This window comes from Scylla paramamosain, chromosome 34 (assembly GCF_035594125.1).
Source record: "Scylla paramamosain isolate STU-SP2022 chromosome 34, ASM3559412v1, whole genome shotgun sequence".
Taxonomy (NCBI): domain Eukaryota; kingdom Metazoa; phylum Arthropoda; class Malacostraca; order Decapoda; family Portunidae; genus Scylla; species Scylla paramamosain.
In genome coordinates this window covers 14,365,644-14,382,719 of record NC_087184.1, presented here as the reverse complement: position 1 = coordinate 14,382,719, position 17,076 = coordinate 14,365,644, and the positions used below count along the sequence as shown (strand labels likewise).

Sequence of the window (17,076 nt, the reverse complement as noted above, 5' to 3'; positions counted from 1 at the left end):
GTGTAGCCCCTATTCACCTAATAGCAAGTAGGTAGTGGATGTGACCTCGTTACCCCAGTGTGTAGTGTGCCAGTGGTCTCAGTCCTACCCAAAGATTGGTCACTATGAGTTCTGAGCTCTTTCCGTAGGGAACGGCTGGCTGACTGACCAGCAGACTGACCGTAGGTGAATCACACACACACACACACACACACACACACACACACACACGCGCATCCATGCAGGTAAATATATAGAATCTTAATACTTCGCCAACAAACCCGCAATATGGCAATACTGCTAAATAATTAATAAAGGCAAGATAATATTAATAATTCTGTATCATGCTTTCTTATATACATACTCTTACTTCTCGTTCTATTATTATTTAAGTGAAGCTGGTGTGTGTGTGTGTGTGTGTGTGTGTGTGTGTGTGTTATAATATACTTGGCACCGTTGGCGAGCTGCTGCACATACATAAACGTTAGGCGGAAAACGTTCATAGTTGGTGGTGATGATGGCAAACGTTTAATCACTCGAGAACGTTTGGCCTCACTAATTTCGTCCATAAATCGTTGGTTATCTGAGCGATCATGACTACAAGAGGAGAGAGAGAGAGAGAGAGAGAGAGAGAGAGAGAGAGAGAGAGAGAGGAGAGAGAGAGAGAGAGAGAGAGAGAGAGAGAGAGAGAGAGAGAGGAGAGAGAGAGAGAGAGAGAGAGAGAGACTTTCAACCTCGATATTTAACCATTTCTTTATATATATATATATATATATATATATATATATATATATATATATATATATATATATATATATATATATATATATATAAATATATATATATATATTCAGTCTGTTTTGTATTGGAGAGAGAGAGAGAGAGAGAGAGAGAGAGAGAGAGAGAGAGAGAGAGAGAGAGAGAGAGAGAGTAGAGAGAGGAGAGAGTAGAGAGAGAGAGAGAGAGAGAGAGAGAGAGAGAGAATGCATTTACAAATTTTCAAAATCAGCCCTTCTAATGCAAATTCTCATCCTACCAATTTAACTCTTCAAATCCCTTTAATTAACACAACCATCTCTTTTTTTTTTTTCTCACCTTCATTGATCACACCCTCAGGTACAGTGTCCAAAATATTAATAACCCTTTTAAATCAAACTCCTTTAATTAACATGAATGAACTCTAAATCTCCACCAACCTACCACCACTTGCTTTCCTAATAGCAATAACAAACTCTAATAGCAAATCAAACCCTTTTAATTAACCTTTTTAATTAACTAACTCTTTACACCTTCACAAAATCAAACTACTTTACTCACTTTCTAAATAGTAACATTATGAGCATTACTATCTGGTCTTCTAATATCTATCCTTTAAAATAATACAAAACCTTTAAGATTCTCATCATTAACCCTCTCATTTCATCTGGTCTTTCAGTATCTGTACTCTAAAAACCTTCAACAGTCTCAGTATAAGCATTAAAATATCAACAGCACAGCATTAAACCTCGATTCTCAATATCTGTACTCTGAAACCTTAGAGATTCTCAGTACTAAGAGTTAACCCTAAATTATCCTCTATACTCTAAAATTACACTGAACCTTTTTAAAATTCTCAACATTATGATCTGAACTTTTAATATTTCTACTCTAAAACAAAACAAACACTTTAACCCTCAGCAATAACCCTCAATTCACATCTGGTCTCTCAATATCTATCCCCAGGTGGAGGAGAAAGCGAGCACCTCAGCAGGAACACCAAGGATAAAATTACTTCCTGAGAGACATAACAATCAGGTGGTGTCAAGGTGATGCAAGGGGGACGCAATAATTTATTACACGTTCCCTGCAAGATTAATTAATGCACCTGTTGGGAGAGCGCCACTTGACACCTGATGGGGAAGGCTCGTTACGTTGAGGTGGGATATTAACGAGGGAGGTATAACATTTTGCCAAGTGTAATTCGTATACAAGGTGGACTAGAGTGTAATTTGTACATTCCACTAGGTTGTAATATACATACTGTGTGGTTTGTGTGGTGTGCTGTATGTGTGTGTGTGTGTGTGTGTGTGTGTGTGTGTGTGTGTGTGTGTGTGTGTGTGTGTGTGTGTGTGTGTGTGTGTGTGTGTGTGTGTGTGTGTGTGTGTGTGTGTGTGTGTGTGTGTGTGTGTGTGTGTGTTGTAAATATCAATGTTGTTTCCTTCCATTCTCTCCACTCTACCTTCTGTGTTAAGACAGAGAAATAAAGTATGAAAGCATCTTGTCATTCTAACAGATTCATCACCTTTGTAAAAATGGATTCACTGACACACTCTAAGAGAGTCAATAAATCATGCCAAATTTCCTGCTCTTTTCTTTTTTTCCTCAACAAATACTGGTAACTACATAACCAAACAAATATTGGTACCTACAGAAATATCAACAACTATCAGTAACTGACTCAGAAATTACTGTTGATTGCATGAATATCAACAACTATTGTTAACTACATCTGTTAATGGCCTTTATGATTTAAGGCTTTCTTTACCCTTCTTCACTTCCATCACAACCCAACAAATACCAAGAAGAGATGAAACACAAAAAAACAGGAAAAATAGAAGACAAGAATGGAAGAAGGAAGAGATGAAGAAGCAAGTTAGAAAGTAGAAGGAATAAATGAGGGAGGAATAATATAAACATGAAAGCAGATAAATTTATAAAATTCAATGCATTACTTTCAACCCACAAGTGCCTTTTAGAAATTTAAGGACACAAGAAAGATCATGCAACACATGACATTTCTTTCATCTCCCTGTCTTGGCCAGGCCACCCCAATAAAACTTTCTATAAATTTATTATTTAATTGTACATCCACGCTAAACTAAAGGAGAAATGGCAAATGAGGACACTAATCATCTCAAAATTATTTCCATTATCCCATCTACCCTTACCAAAAATGTTTGCTTATTAGTGTAAGCTATTTTATCTTCTTTTTTTTTATCTATCCTTTTTCTTTAGATAATCAGCTTGCATAATTCATTGTTTTCAAGGATTCAGCATTATCAGCCATCACACCCACTACTAATCACACCTTGTGCTGCTTGATCTAGATCTAGTACCAGCCTGTGAACATCCACTACCTCAGCTACAGTACTGAGAATGAAACAAGCTCTCCTCCACTCTAATACCCCTTCCATTTCCCAAGTTCCAGAAGTATTCAAAGTATTTTGATTTGAGGCTTTTACTCACATTTATGTTCTTTCCCATTATTCATAGAATTGTAATTTTCTGTAGGCACATAACATCAAGGTACAGTGTGTATCACCAAAGTTAGATGACTATGTTAAGATGAACTGTCTTAGGAGAGGAGCATCAAAACACCACAAGAACTAAATTTACCAACAATATTTGAATTTTATTCTTTTACAAAGCAAAAATTGAGCTTTTCTTTTTATTTCCTTTTTTATTCTATTGCCCTTAGCCAGATTTATATAAAAATAATAATGATAATAATATTACATGGATCTTTTAAGTGTGACCTGCTATCTCAAGATTCTTTTCCTGCCTCAGCCTTATCACATGGCTGAAGGTTCTGAGTATTAGTGTTACACCAGGCATTCTGGATATCACCACCCCCAAGGGCTACACCAACAACTTGCCTCCACTTACACTATTTTCACTTTTTGCTTTGCCTTTGCAGACTCCCTTTCCTTCATATAAAGGAAAAAAAGAACCAGAAGAATAAGAAAAAATTTATTTAACTCTAATTCTAGATATATCCCAAAACAAGGGCTATTCCTTCCCTCCCATTAATATAGAACACTTTGTCCACTCAATTCTCTTCTTACAAAGAAAAAATGAACTAGAAGAATAAGAAAAGACTTCTACAGTATGCAACTCTGTAATTCTGGATACATCCCAGGGTGAGCATCATTCCTTCCACTCATAAATAGCACTTTGTCCTCAATCACAGACCACTGTTAGTCCATGTTGGCCAGAATATCCATTACATACTCATCTGAAACAGTCTTCTCCTCCACCTCCCCCATCTCAGTGGCTAGGCGTGATGCAAGTACATGTTTGCAGAGGGGACGCTCCCTCCTCTTGAGCACAGCAAACTTGAAAGCCATACACTGACAAAAGATTGAGTGAGGGAGACATATATAGGGTGTCCCAGAGCTGCCTGTCACCTGGTACACCCACCGCCCACTGTTGCCCACCACCTTCATCACCTGAGGACCAATGCAAGAAGGTTTAGCTTTGTGATTCAAAAGGGAGTGCTTGCTTCAGGGGAGAAAGATAGCAAAGAAAGGCTACCAGGTCTTGCTGTCATTGGTTGGAGCATAGAGGGGTGCTTGCTTTAGGGGAAAAGACAGCAAACAAAGGTTACTGAGTCTTGCTATTATTGGCTACAACATATGTTAAATGTTGACCATACAACATTGGTATCTCCTACATCCTTGCAACTAGAGGAGATGACACAAAGCAGGTATGTGAGGCATATGAGGGTCAAAGGCACAAGGTCCTGTCTAATAAATTACTTAGTACAATTGCTAGTCTAGGGGGTAATAAAAAGTAAAAATATAACTATGATAAAAACATTAATGCTTCCCTGACATCTGTACACAAAATATGAGAAACTAGAAAGAATGCCAGGCATGAGAAATATGCGCAGAGAGAGAGAGAGAGAGAGAGAGAGAGAGAGAGAGAGAGAGAGAGAGAGAGAGAGAGAGAGAGAGAGAGAGAGAGAGAGAGAGAGAGAGAGAGAGAGAGAGAGAGAGAGAGAGAGAGAGAGAGAGAGAGAGAGAGAGAGAGAGAGAGAGAGAGACAGAGACAGAGAGAGAGAGAATTACTTATAATCATTACCATAAAAACACAAATAATTACAGTAGCAATGTTATAATCAACAAAACATGCTCAAACTAACAACCAAAGCAATACAAAAACAACAAACAAAGCAAAATAATCTATAGAAAAACAATAATACAGAAATCCCACAAACAGGTCTTTCTTAACCTTCTTGTTGTCGATGAGATCCAAGGCATTCATGAGGGACTGGCCATGGAGGATGTGGAGTGACTGCAGCACGTCATTAGACACGCGTCCTGCTGCCCTGTAATCTCTCCCAGCCGCCTGCACCAGACCCTCCACCACAGATGCCACACTCGGACACCTGCTCATCGTCCTCCACATGTGAAATAAAAGGATATGAATGTGCATGAAGGTTACTGCTGTGCTATACTATGATATGTATTCAGAAATGCTTTGCTCTCACCACCACTATTTTCCAAGGACACAGAGATGATTAGCTGGATTCTTATGAGTGCTTCTCCTGTTAATAACGTAGGAATTTTGTTAATTTGTCTCTGTTTCAGAATATAGCCCTATATTTCACTAACATCATTACTCACAGATACTCACAAAAGACTCCAGGCCTGTGATTCCACCTGCAAGCTTTCTGTCTTGTCTGCTGGTGTGCAGGATTGGTTGGTTCATTTCAATTTGCACTTTATTGTATTTGATTCTTGATTCTTCCATATGCTAGCCATTTTTTTTTTCTCAAAATTTACTGACTGCATTGACCACTTCAGCAGGCAGGCTATTCAAATGTTAAGATCCTTGCCAAAAAGCACAATTATTTCCTCTTATTCACCCCTGACCTCTTCAGCAGGCAAGCTATTACAAGTGTTAAAACACTATTGCCAAAAGCACAACTTTGCTCTTATTCTCACACCTGGTTGACTGCCCTTTCTAAACATGTATGTATAGGCAGGCAGAGGTTATTTCAAGTGAATATAAGAGCAGCACGGATCCACAGGCAGGCCAGTCAGCAAGATTTCAATACTACACCAAGTTGTACGAATAATAATGACCGAGCTGTGTACCACCCTTGACCTGTTCTTGTTGAGTTCCTGACCAGATCCTCCATATATATGACTTCATTATCATTATTGGCATGGTCAAGTTTTTTGCATGTGTTTTTGGCTTGAGGGAATAGTTATCATATTAATCAAAAACATAAAAAAAAAAACATGATTTTCCACAAATGATTTAATTCATGTGATGTAAGTTTTTTTTTCTTATTTATTAATTTTTTTCTTATTTATTTACTTATTTGTTTCTCAGTGATGCTTTCCCTTAATATTTTTGTTCAGTTGACAAGCACAATCTTTGACAACAAACACAAACACTAACAACACCAGTCTTACCTTACCCTACAAAAATACCTTTGGTCTGCGAATGTCGAGATAAGGACTACCACCACCATATCCCCTCTTCCCTTCCCTTGTCCCAGCCAGCCATACTGACCAGGTTTTGGTGTTGTTATCACTCATTACGCAAGTTTTTTTTGCTGCACTTCTATCCTAACATATTCCACAAACAAGAGAGCAATAGTAATTTGCCAATATAATTTCATATGTTGAATCCTGTTGAAAACTCCAAAATAACAGACAAACAAACAAATTTCTCAAATATCCTATTCTCTGTGTTTACTCTCCCCGCTATTCGTTATTCACTACCACACGATGAAATTCTACACTGTCCTTACTATTGTGTCTTGGAATTCAACATGGGAACACGGGTCTTGTTCTTCACACCAATAGAACTCACCAATAATACATAATAAACTAACCTTTCTAGTATTATCTGCCCTCTATGGTTACTCGTGCTGTTACTCACCACCACACGATGATAAACTGCACTGTCCTTCTTGTTTTGTCCTTGGAACTCAACAGGGAAACACGAGTCTTGTTCTTCACGTTCTAATAACACTCCTTAATAACACACTATTAAATTATTTTTTCTAGTATGCCTGTGTTCTCTGTGGTTACTGGTGTCATTACTCACAGCCACCCAATAAAATATTGCACTGTCTTTCTCGTTTTGTCCTTAGAATATTCAATAAAAGAGCGAGCACTGATCAACATGCGATGTGTTTACCGCGCACCTCCGACGTGATCTTGATCTTGATCTTGGTGTTACATCTTGATCTTGATCTTGATGGTACAGATGGCACAGGATCACTCTTGAGCCAGGCCTTTGGATCGGCAACTGTAGAAGGGGGAAAAAAAGAGAAATGAACAGCATCCTCTATCCTAATTGTTCATACACCTGGCACGCCACATTCTCTCCAGAAACTCTTTCACCGCCTCAATCATCCTTTCATTCGCCTCTCTACACAGTCCCAGCAACAACACCATCCACTCCTTTCCCGTCTTCTCCACTCTTTCATTCCTATCATGCCCTAACTCAGTCAGTATCACTTGCATCATCTCATTCCTGTCTCTGGCATACTTCACACACTCCAGCACCACATGTTCCACCGTCTCATCCTCTCCCATGTCACACATCTGGCACACTTTGCTGCGGGACTCAGACCATCTGTAACTCCTTGCATTCACATCCATACACTGTGCCCTCGCTCGGAAGAGAAGATCACCGCCCAGGCTTCCATCAAACCACCTTTCATACCTCGGGGCCTCTTTCTCCTTGTACCATTCCAGGGTCTTCTTTCTTTCCGTTTCATTCTTCCATTCATTCAGTCCCACACATTTCACTTCTTTGTCTATCTCATTCTTCCATTTTCTCACATCCCATTCGGCTCCCACTCTGCCTCCTCTTGTTACCACCCATTCACGCTCATTCTGATTCCTCCTAGCCATTCTTATCGCCCACACAACTTGCAATCCATTCCTGTCTGTCATTCTCATGCATCTCTTCCTCCATTTGCTTCCACTTTCATTCCACAGGTACACCTTCCTTGCTATTCTTGCATCATCCATTCTCTCAAGCCTAATCTTGTAATCCGAATGTAGGAATCCGTCTGCAGCTGCCGTCTTTTTTTTTTTTATGTAATAAGGGCACTTGTCCAGGGCAACAGAAAATAAATAAATAAATAGATAAATAAATAAATGTCCACTGAGATGCAAGTCCCTGAAGAAAAAAAAATGATTATAAAAAAACTGGAGGATGTCTTGAAACTTCAAAGAGTTCAAGGATCGAAGAAGGAAAATACAGAAACAGGCAGAGAATTTCACAGTTTACCAGAAATATGGATGAAAGATTAAAAATATTGGTTAAATCTTGCATTAGAGAGATGCACAAAGTATGTTAAATACAATGATACTGTATAGTAATGTACTGTACTGGATATCAGCCTCCGCTTCCGTATCCGCGGTACATCCAGTGATAGTAGTATCCGCATCACTATCCGCATCCGCGTTTTAAAACAAGCGATCTGTAAAGCCTGTATTCTGAAACGCTTTGCTCTCTCACCATGATTATTTTCACTGGCCACAGAGATGATCAGTCTGGTTGTCAAATGTATTTCTCCTGTTGATAATGTGAAAATCTTGTTGATTTATCACTAGCACCATAAAAAGAAAATAAAAAAAATAAAAATAAAGAACCAATGTAACTTACAGAGCCTTTAGAAAGTAATACGTGGTGAGGCGCACAAGTGTTTCAGAATGCGGATAAAAATATCCGCTACCGTATTTTCAGATCATAAGAGCTCCCCTTCCGCCTCCGTGTCAGAGAAACGCGGATGTTGGGATTTGTGTGCGTGAGAGAGAGAGAGAGAGAGAGAGAGAGAGAGAGAGAGAGAGAGAGAGAGAGAGAGAGAGAGTCTATGGGAGTCATGAGCATGCGAGATGAAGTAAGTTTGACGATTGAGCGAGCGCGGGTAAGCGTGAATGCGTTGATGGAAAGTAAGCGTGAGTTAATAAATTAAGAGTGAGGATGGCTGTGGATAGGAAGGAATAAGTGAGAACAAGGTGAATTAGGGTGAAAGAAAACAAGCATGAGTTAGATTATGAAAATTAAAGATTTGTGTAAGAGTGGGAATGGAAGTGTCAATTAGAATGAGAGTCAGCGTGAATGTGGGTAAAAGTTAGCGAAAGATGAAGGATGAAAATGAATAAGAGCAATCCTGATATTTGATAAATAGAACGAGACACTGAGAATGAGGATGGAACTACTCGAGAGGATGAGAAAGAGAGAGAGAGGAAAGATGGAGAGTAAATGCTATGAATGAGGGTAGAGAGCAAGGTATCACTCCCTTGTCCAGCATCTTGGGCAGGTTAAGGAGAGGAGGTGACAAGGAAGGACTGAGGCAAAACGAAAGCAGAAGGGAAAGGAAAGGAACACATGTTTCCCCTCTATTGTGTAGTAGAGGAATAAGGGAGTTTGAAACAAAGGAAGGCGAGTACTTGAGGAAGGAAGCGGAGGAAGGAAGAGGAGGCTGGGAGTACAGGGAGACGGCAGAGAGAATAAAGGAGATATGGTGAGGAGTGAACAAAGAATTAGAGAGAAACAGAAAGTAATAGGGAATAAGTACTTTTTTTTTTTTTTTTTTAATATTGTAGGGTCTTCTCCTGCATTCCACTCTATAAACCTTTATATTTCCCTAAAATCCAAAAAAGTTCTCCAACACATACGATTCATTAACAAGAAATCTGACAGCATGCATCTTACAATAACACACCCAAAACCTGATACATAGACCTACAACAACATGCATCCCCAAAGCAGGTAGAGAGTCAATGTTTAAGCAAAATGTTTATTTGAAAGCTTAAAAATACAAATATGTGATGTAAAAGATGTATAATGAGATGATGGGTAATATTGTGCGTTGGAAACAGATGCCACAGCTTTATTAATGAGCATGACAGTAAGCCTGGACTGATGGGCACCATTTATAAGCCTGGAAGCCCAAGTAATTAAGGCACTGAGCGTATATTTAATTCATACTGACAATTGTAATCTTTCTACGTAAAAAAAATAAAAATAAAAATAATAAAATAAAATAAAATTGATAAATCAAATAAATAATAATAATAATAATAATAATAATAATAATAATAATAGTAACAGTAAATACATAAATAATACAAAAAAAGCTATAGGAATGCCTGACTTGGGGCAATCATATATCATTTAATTCATATTGACAACTGAAATCTTTCAATGTCAAAAATAATAATAAAAAAAATAAGTTAGCTATAAGAATGCCTGACTCGGAGCAATCATAAATAATTTAATACATATTGACAAGTGGAATCTTTCAGTGTAAAAAAACTAAAAAAGAAAAAAAAAAAAAAAAAAAAGTATAAAAATCACCGGCTAAGCAATCAATAAATAATACATAAAATCACTATTAGGTTGTACATAAATCATCAGGCTGTTTATTCTATCCTCCATTTTCTTGTGCCTCCTTCACATATATAATAATAATAATAATAATAATAATAATAATAATAATAATAATAATAATAATAATAATAATAATAATAATAATAATGAAAATAATAATGTCACGCAACAGTAAGACAAGTATTGGCAGTGAATATATATACATAATCTACGAGTACTGGATTATACAAGTCACTCATGTCTTACTGTGGTTAAAGTACATACAAGTCTTAATGCTTTCTCTTGTAGCATGCACTTAGGGTTAGTGTTAGACTTTAGAGGGCTGCTAACCTGCCAGACCCTTGTGACAGAGACAATGTGTGTTAGCAATCATTAGGGAAAATAGATATGCATATATGTCTTGCTGTGTGGCTCACTTATGTACCTACCACACACACACACTCACTCTCTCTCACACATACACCTGTCCTAAAATACACATTCAGATACAATAATCTCTTTGTCTCCACATAAGCAAAGTATCAAAATACACCCCAGCCTTCAGAATATCCTGTATGCCCTCAGCACACAAAGTAGTATTATTGTCACTACTTTTGCCAGCCGAGGACACACGAGTTCAGTAACACTGCCACCCACTAATGCTCTTGTTCTTTCAATTTTGTTTTAACCCTTTCACTGTGATAGGCAACAATTAACACAAAAAAACAATATACTGTACTTACTTATGTACATACACTAACACTAACCTTTAATTTTCATAATCTTTGAAATCTTTGTGAGAATATACAAGAAAGACAGGGTTTTGCAATTTCTAGTTTGGAAGTGGATGTAGGGAATGTGGAATTGTGTGGCTGGTTAGTGATTGAGGAAAGATATGCTAAACAACAGTGAAAGGGTTAAAAATGTGTAGCAAATTTACTTTATTTCTACCAGAAAACCAGCATTCAACTACAAGATATCAGATTATTTCCCTTTAATCTGATGCCAAACAATTAAGTGAAAGACTAGGTAGAAATACATTAGTTTGCTGCACATTTCAAACCAAGTCAGAAATAAACAGACCAATCATCAAATGAGAGCATCAGTCAGAGGCAATGTTATCATGACCACATGACCTCAGGCAGTAAAACTACTGTGATAGACTTGGTGACACACAGTAGGGGTACTTCAAGCAGATCTTAGCAACATGTTGGTCATTGCTGTCATAAAACACAACTACACTTCAATGCTCTGTTATCTAAAAAAAATCAGTCAATAAGATACAATTTGATTGTTCAGATTCATGAAAAAATCAGTTGGACTGAAGGACACAAGTCACTTCACTCTCCCTTACGTTGCCTGATGTTGAGTGACTTGCAAACACCCACTCACCTCACTACATTATTCAATATATTGTACTTAAGTTATTCTTTAAAATATTATGCAGTATATTTCTTTAGCATAATTATTAGTAAAGTTTTATCATTTTCTTGATTACAAATTATATTTACTACCAGTTTTGGTAAGGCAACAATACCTGTAGTCATAATTCTTCTTCTCAGTATCTGGGATACCCTAAGAACTAAAGTTCTACTGTTTGGCAAAATAATTCTATTTTGAAAGAAAATTAATTTTCAACAGTCCTCAAGTGCAGTCCTACACTTACTGTGTTCTAAATTACATGATGCACACATTCACCAGTGTACGCACCAATCAAGGTATCCTAAGGCACTTGGAAGACACTTGGCATGAAGGCACATCTCAGGCACTTGTTACTGAATCATCACTTCCTTTACATCACTCAACAGGAGCAAAAAGAAAAAGGTAAAAAATATTTACATAAACTTAACAGTATTTGCAATGTGGATGATTTTGCAAAGTTCATGCACTTCAAATTTTCCAGAAAGAAAATCTTATATACTCATACAGTAACTATCTAAGAACACATCAGCAACACTTGCAAAGATTAACAACACAGTGTTTTCAGCTCATGGGAAGAACACAACACAAACACAGACTCAAAAACACAGTGGGGAAAAAAAAAAAATAATAATAATAAAAACAAACAAACAAATATCCTGAGGCACTTTCCTTTGATTACATCTCACTGGCAGCAGGAGTCAACATAACCATGGACATTTGTGCAGCAGCAGGCCAGCAGACTAGCAGCGGCTAGGCCAGGGGGTCACTCTCCTCTATGCGGAGTTTGTGCTCATCGCAGTCACTGTCCCGGTCATTCTGTCCTCCACTCTCATCATCCTCTTCCATTGGGTCATCAGGATCAAGCTCCACCTCCATGTGATTCACTTCATCCACCATCTCATTTTGTACCAGGTAATTCTCATCCACCTCCTGCTCCCCTACAAGAGTCTCGTCCTCATCTAGGGTGTCATCCACGGAGATGAAGCTTCCCCTGTCAGTGGGCCTAACCAGGGGCACCAGCTCTCCCTCAGGTGTCTCCTCCCAGTTCTGCCGCTCGTGTGCCCGCAGGTGTTCCCTCAGCTCAATGCGGTCCTTGAAGTCTTCCCGCAGGCAGATGACACATATGAGCAGGTTGGTGTGGTACTTCTTACGGTGGCAGCGAAGGGCGCCTGGATCAGTGAAGGTCTTGGGGCACTGGTCACATGTGTGGGGTCGCTCCCCTGTGTGTTTCTGGACGTGGTTCTTGAGTACATCACGTGAATCGAAGGACTTTCCACAGCTCTGGCACCTGAAGGGCTTCTCCCCAGCATGGGTTCTCTCATGACGGATGAGTCCAACAATTTGGGTGAAGGTGCGGCCACACAGGGAGCAGGCATACGGTTTGAGCCCTGTGTGGATGCGTTCGTGAGCCTGCAGGCCGGACTTGAAGCGGAAGGGTCGGTGGCACACTTTGCATTGGTAGGGCTTCTCCCCTGTGTGGAGCTTCATGTGCTGCTTGAGGTGGGTGTTGCGGGAGAAGCCCTTGCCGCACACCTTGCACTGCACTGGGCGTTCCCCCGTGTGGATTCGCATGTGGGAGCGCAGGTTTGACTTCTGGTTGAAAGACGCATTGCACAAGCCACAGTTGAAGGGCTTCTCTCCTGTGTGGATACGCATGTGGCGGATGATGTCGATGCGCTGCCGGTACCGCTTGCCGCACACGTCACACGGGTAAGGCCGCTCCCCCGTGTGGATGCGGATGTGTGAGACAACGTGGTCTTTCGTCTTGAAGTCTCTGGCACAGAAGGGGCACTGGTAGGTGTTCACCGGCGTTATTGGGACATTGCAAGGCTCCCTCCCGTTCGCCTCTGTCTCTATGTTAATCTTGAGGTACCTCCGTCCATCTTCACCCTCAAACTCACCAACAATTGCCGTGTTGCTCTTGGGGGCCAGCACAGAGTTCCCATTTGTGCCCAGCCGTCGCCCTGCTAGGTTCCTCATGAAGGCTGCTGTCTTCTCAGCTGCTGGGGACACATGACAGCTCACAAAATCCTTGACATTTACATTTTCAGGGATGAGGATGTTGGCAGATTCTGTCTTGAGTTTGGCAGCGATATCAGCCGCCACAGAACGGTTTACCATGGCCGTCTGGGCAGAGCTGAATGCCTGCATCAGCCTTCGTTGGTTCTCCTCCACTTTATCGAGGTGGTTGAGTCCCAGTGCTTTTGCTTCATCTGAGGATATTGACACAAGCTTCCCCTCAGACGTGCGAATGTAAAATTTTGGTTGCTGTGGCTGTGCTTGCGACTGCTGCAGCTGTTGCTCCTGTTCACTGTTCCCAGTGTCTGTCACACCCAGAACTTTGCGTAGTTGCTCATCACGCGCCAGAAGTTCACCTGCAATACAAGGAAAATGTCAGTGTGTGTCTTGATTTCATAACACATAAATAGGGAAGCTACAAGAAGCCAGCAGGCCCACATGTGGCAGTCCCTTGCATTATTCAACATTTATAAGCAGATGTTATATTCTGTTTTTTCCTCAATGGTTGGGATAAATTCTGTCTACTCGTATCTCTACCTGTTACCTTTTCCAAAGCATTTCACCAAATGCAAGTCTCCATTTATCCCAGTCCCTACTTCCCAGCTTGCATACTACACTCCTCTCATCCTCCTCTTTTCCTTTCCTTGCACTTACATCAGCACTCTGTTTTATCATTTCTGTGCAGATAATTTACATCTTCCATAATAATATGTATCCTTAGTCATCTTATTAGATACATGGTTTACATGAGGCCAAACTACCTTACAGTCTGACCATCACAGCTTCCACATGTCATTACTTTTATTCACCCTTTGCAGATCAGTTTTTTTTTTTTTTTTTTTTTTTTGTGGCTGATTCAAACGGCAGTTCAAATTAAGAAAAAGAAGAAAATGAATAAAAATTCAACCAACAATAATTATGATTGCATTACATGTTACTTCAGTTTTCATTAATGTTAAAGTTTTCAGTGAATTTAGGAAATAAATTATTTTACAATAAAAAAAAAAAAAAAAAAAAAAAGGAGGGGTAAACTAAAAAACCTAATGTAAACTATTTAGTAAAAGAATTATGTAAAATATGCTGTTCAGTGAATGGATTTAGTGATAACCACTACAAATAACTAACACTTCTCCATAATGAATGTAATACTAAAATGACTGATTCAATTACAGAATTATCAAACGTAAAAAAGGAATATCTAAGACTGATATATAATTATAGGAAACAGACAGGTGGACAAAGAATAAGAATGAAAGACAATGACAGCCAAAGTGACAGAGATGAGGGAAAAGAGAAAGAATGATGGATAAGCAAACAGCAATTACTCCCTGCTCCTCATCACACACTCACTCTGCTCATCCGTCGCCTCCTCCTTGATGCGCACGTCCAACATGTCGTCTATCTTGATGGGCAGGTCTGGCACCTCACTGTCCTCTTGTGGGTCTTCCGGCTCAGTCTTCACAGTCGTGGGGATATTGGCGGTGTCCTCTTCCTTCGGCTCCTCCTTCACCTTGATGTTGAGATAAGCAGGAGGACTGGGAAGAGAGGCTTTGGCAGGGCCTACTGGAGGGACTGTGAGGAGAGGAGGGGCTAACTCTGAGGTTTTAATTAAGTTTTTAAGAGGAGGAATTGCAATTGAAGGGATAGCAGAGGGAGAAAGGCCTTTTGGAGCAATTTTTGCCATCTTAGGGAATAGTTTCACAGGCACTGGCTTCCCAACAACCTTGAATTTGGTTGTGCCATTCTGAACTAACATAACTGGGCCCCTAGGACCAACTTTTAATGCTGCTGGAGAGGTGATGGGGCCTGGCACAGCTGTGGTGGTGGTGGTGGAAGCTGCTGAGGGTCTCATACCTGCAGCGAAAGCCTTCTGTGGTGCTATGATGGGCAGAGTTGGGGTTGGTTTGGGTTTTGTGCCTTGTTGCCGCACCACAACTGGCTGGTTGAGGCCGGGGATCCTCAGCACTATAGGCTGTTGGGGGCGGGGCTCTGCTGGGTTCAGAATAATGGTCTGGGGCATGTTGGCAGACACCACTGGGGTCACAGCCAGGCCAGCTGAGGTGGACAGGGTTGTGGGTGCAGTGGTGGCAGTCAGGACCTGACTCTTTGACACAAAAATAACCTTCTTGTTACTGGAGGGCTTGGCAACATTCACCACATTAGTCAAGAGGAACTTCTTCCCATCAGGCGTCTGGACGAGGCGCATGTGTGAGGTGTTGGGGGAGGGCAGGGTGGGTGTTGGGGTGGGGGTGAGAATTGGCAGGGTGGCAGGCCTGGTGGAGGGACTGGTGCTTGGCGTCACCTTGACCATCACATTCTGAGCTGGGTTGGTGGTCAGTGTCTTGGCATCATCTGTTCTCTTGGCTGACAGAAGTGGTGGCATGTTTCCCTCACTGCCTGCCTCCTTCCCTCCTGCACCACCTCCCTCAGGAGTGGCGGCATCATCCTTCTCCATGCCTCAGGAGTTGTGCAAACCAACTCAGTCAAAATAAAACAAAAAGAAAACAAAGGAGAAGCAAACAGCTCCTGCAGTGTCTCACATCTTGCCACCTGGAAGATATTAATTCTTTTATGTTGATAATCAAAATGTATATAGAATATAGATAAGCTAAAGAGAAATAAATATACAAATAAATATGCAAAATTTCATGAGAAGCTCACTATAACATACTTAATCTACTTCAGAGCAGTGGTTAAAGAAAAGAAAAAGGAAGAAGGAAAAGAAACAGTTGTGTTGCCAAGAGAGTAACACATGGCAGTCACTGTGATTCTGGGTATGATGCCTCTTCAGACCGTTATATGTATGATGGAGGGATGAAGGATAATAATGAAATAACATTAGTACTTTCATCAAACTGCTAGGTTTGAGTTTATATTAATTCAGTTAATGAATTTCACTACTGATCCCTTCATTGAGTACATCACGCTTTGAAAAAGAGGCATATTTTGCTGATAATATTAAAAAAAAAAAATGTTTTCATTTAGGGGCCAGGTGTAGCCTACAAGGGATCAACAGTTAAGTTAATGAACCCAATCATGTAAACGTAGCCTAGCTCTCGACTGAATACGCTAATGGTACTTCAACATTAACCCGACCTTGTCCCCTGCCCTCCTCCTACCAAGGCGCCCACCTCGGCTCCCCCTGACGTAAACAACCGCAACACATCAGTGGCTCCTTCAGTTGACAGTTGTGTGACTGGCGTGTCTGTCACTACCCGCCCCCACACTGCCCTGATCGCTCCCCACATACCTGCCTGCTGCCCCTACTCATCCTAAATACCCAGAAGCAGATCATAAAACACAATGGTTTAAGGGAAAAGCGAAGGAAAAGGCGGCGAGAAGCTTACCTCAGGGCTGCTTCTTTTGTTTACGTGATGGAAGCAACATGTGCCGCGTTTGTTAGTGAAGAAAGGCTGACGGACACAGTTTTAACCCATTGCCATGGCCTGTTGTGTTGTGTTTTGAGTTATATTATTATACAATAGTATATTAATTTTATTTTATTTTACTAATATTGTCTCAAAGTAAAAATATTCAATTTAATAC

General features: G+C 40.2%; 3 protein-coding genes across 10 annotated transcripts in view; 1 reads left to right on the top strand and 2 right to left on the bottom strand.

Annotated features, from left to right (window-relative positions):
* The window catches only part of LOC135090236 (opioid-binding protein/cell adhesion molecule homolog), a 43,269-nt gene extending 40,950 nt beyond the window's left edge, over positions 1-2,319 (top strand). For all 6 annotated transcript variants that reach the window (XM_063986760.1, XM_063986757.1, XM_063986759.1 and 3 more), the window contains exon 11: positions 1,702-2,319. The gene's annotated coding sequence lies outside the window, so the exon portion shown is untranslated. The remainder of the gene's footprint in view (positions 1-1,701) is intronic.
* Positions 2,320-3,695: 1,376 nt separating this feature from the next.
* Positions 3,696-6,935, bottom strand: LOC135090237 (zinc finger SWIM domain-containing protein 7-like). Of its 3 annotated transcripts, none has more exons than XM_063986765.1 (3): positions 6,590-6,935; positions 4,972-5,140; positions 3,696-4,187 (listed from the first exon to the last, which is right to left on the bottom strand). In XM_063986765.1, exons 2-3 carry the CDS (start codon positions 5,134-5,136, stop codon positions 3,936-3,938), a joined length of 417 nt encoding a protein of 138 aa, XP_063842835.1. In that variant the 5' UTR covers positions 5,137-5,140; positions 6,590-6,935; the 3' UTR covers positions 3,696-3,935. The 3 variants fall into 3 exon arrangements, with proteins under 3 accessions (XP_063842835.1, XP_063842832.1, XP_063842834.1); XM_063986762.1 differs by having other exon boundaries at positions 6,637-6,933; XM_063986764.1 differs by lacking the exon at positions 6,590-6,935 and adding an exon at positions 5,377-5,956.
* A 2,568-nt stretch (positions 6,936-9,503) lies between these two features.
* Positions 9,504-16,962, bottom strand: LOC135090234 (zinc finger protein 37-like). Its single transcript, XM_063986752.1, has 3 exons — positions 16,878-16,962; positions 14,881-16,080; positions 9,504-13,886 (listed from the first exon to the last, which is right to left on the bottom strand). The coding sequence occupies exons 2-3, from the start codon at positions 15,983-15,985 to the stop codon at positions 12,262-12,264; spliced, it is 2,730 nt and encodes a 909-aa protein (XP_063842822.1). The 5' UTR covers positions 15,986-16,080; positions 16,878-16,962; the 3' UTR covers positions 9,504-12,261.
* Between the last annotated feature and the right edge of the window lie 114 nt (positions 16,963-17,076).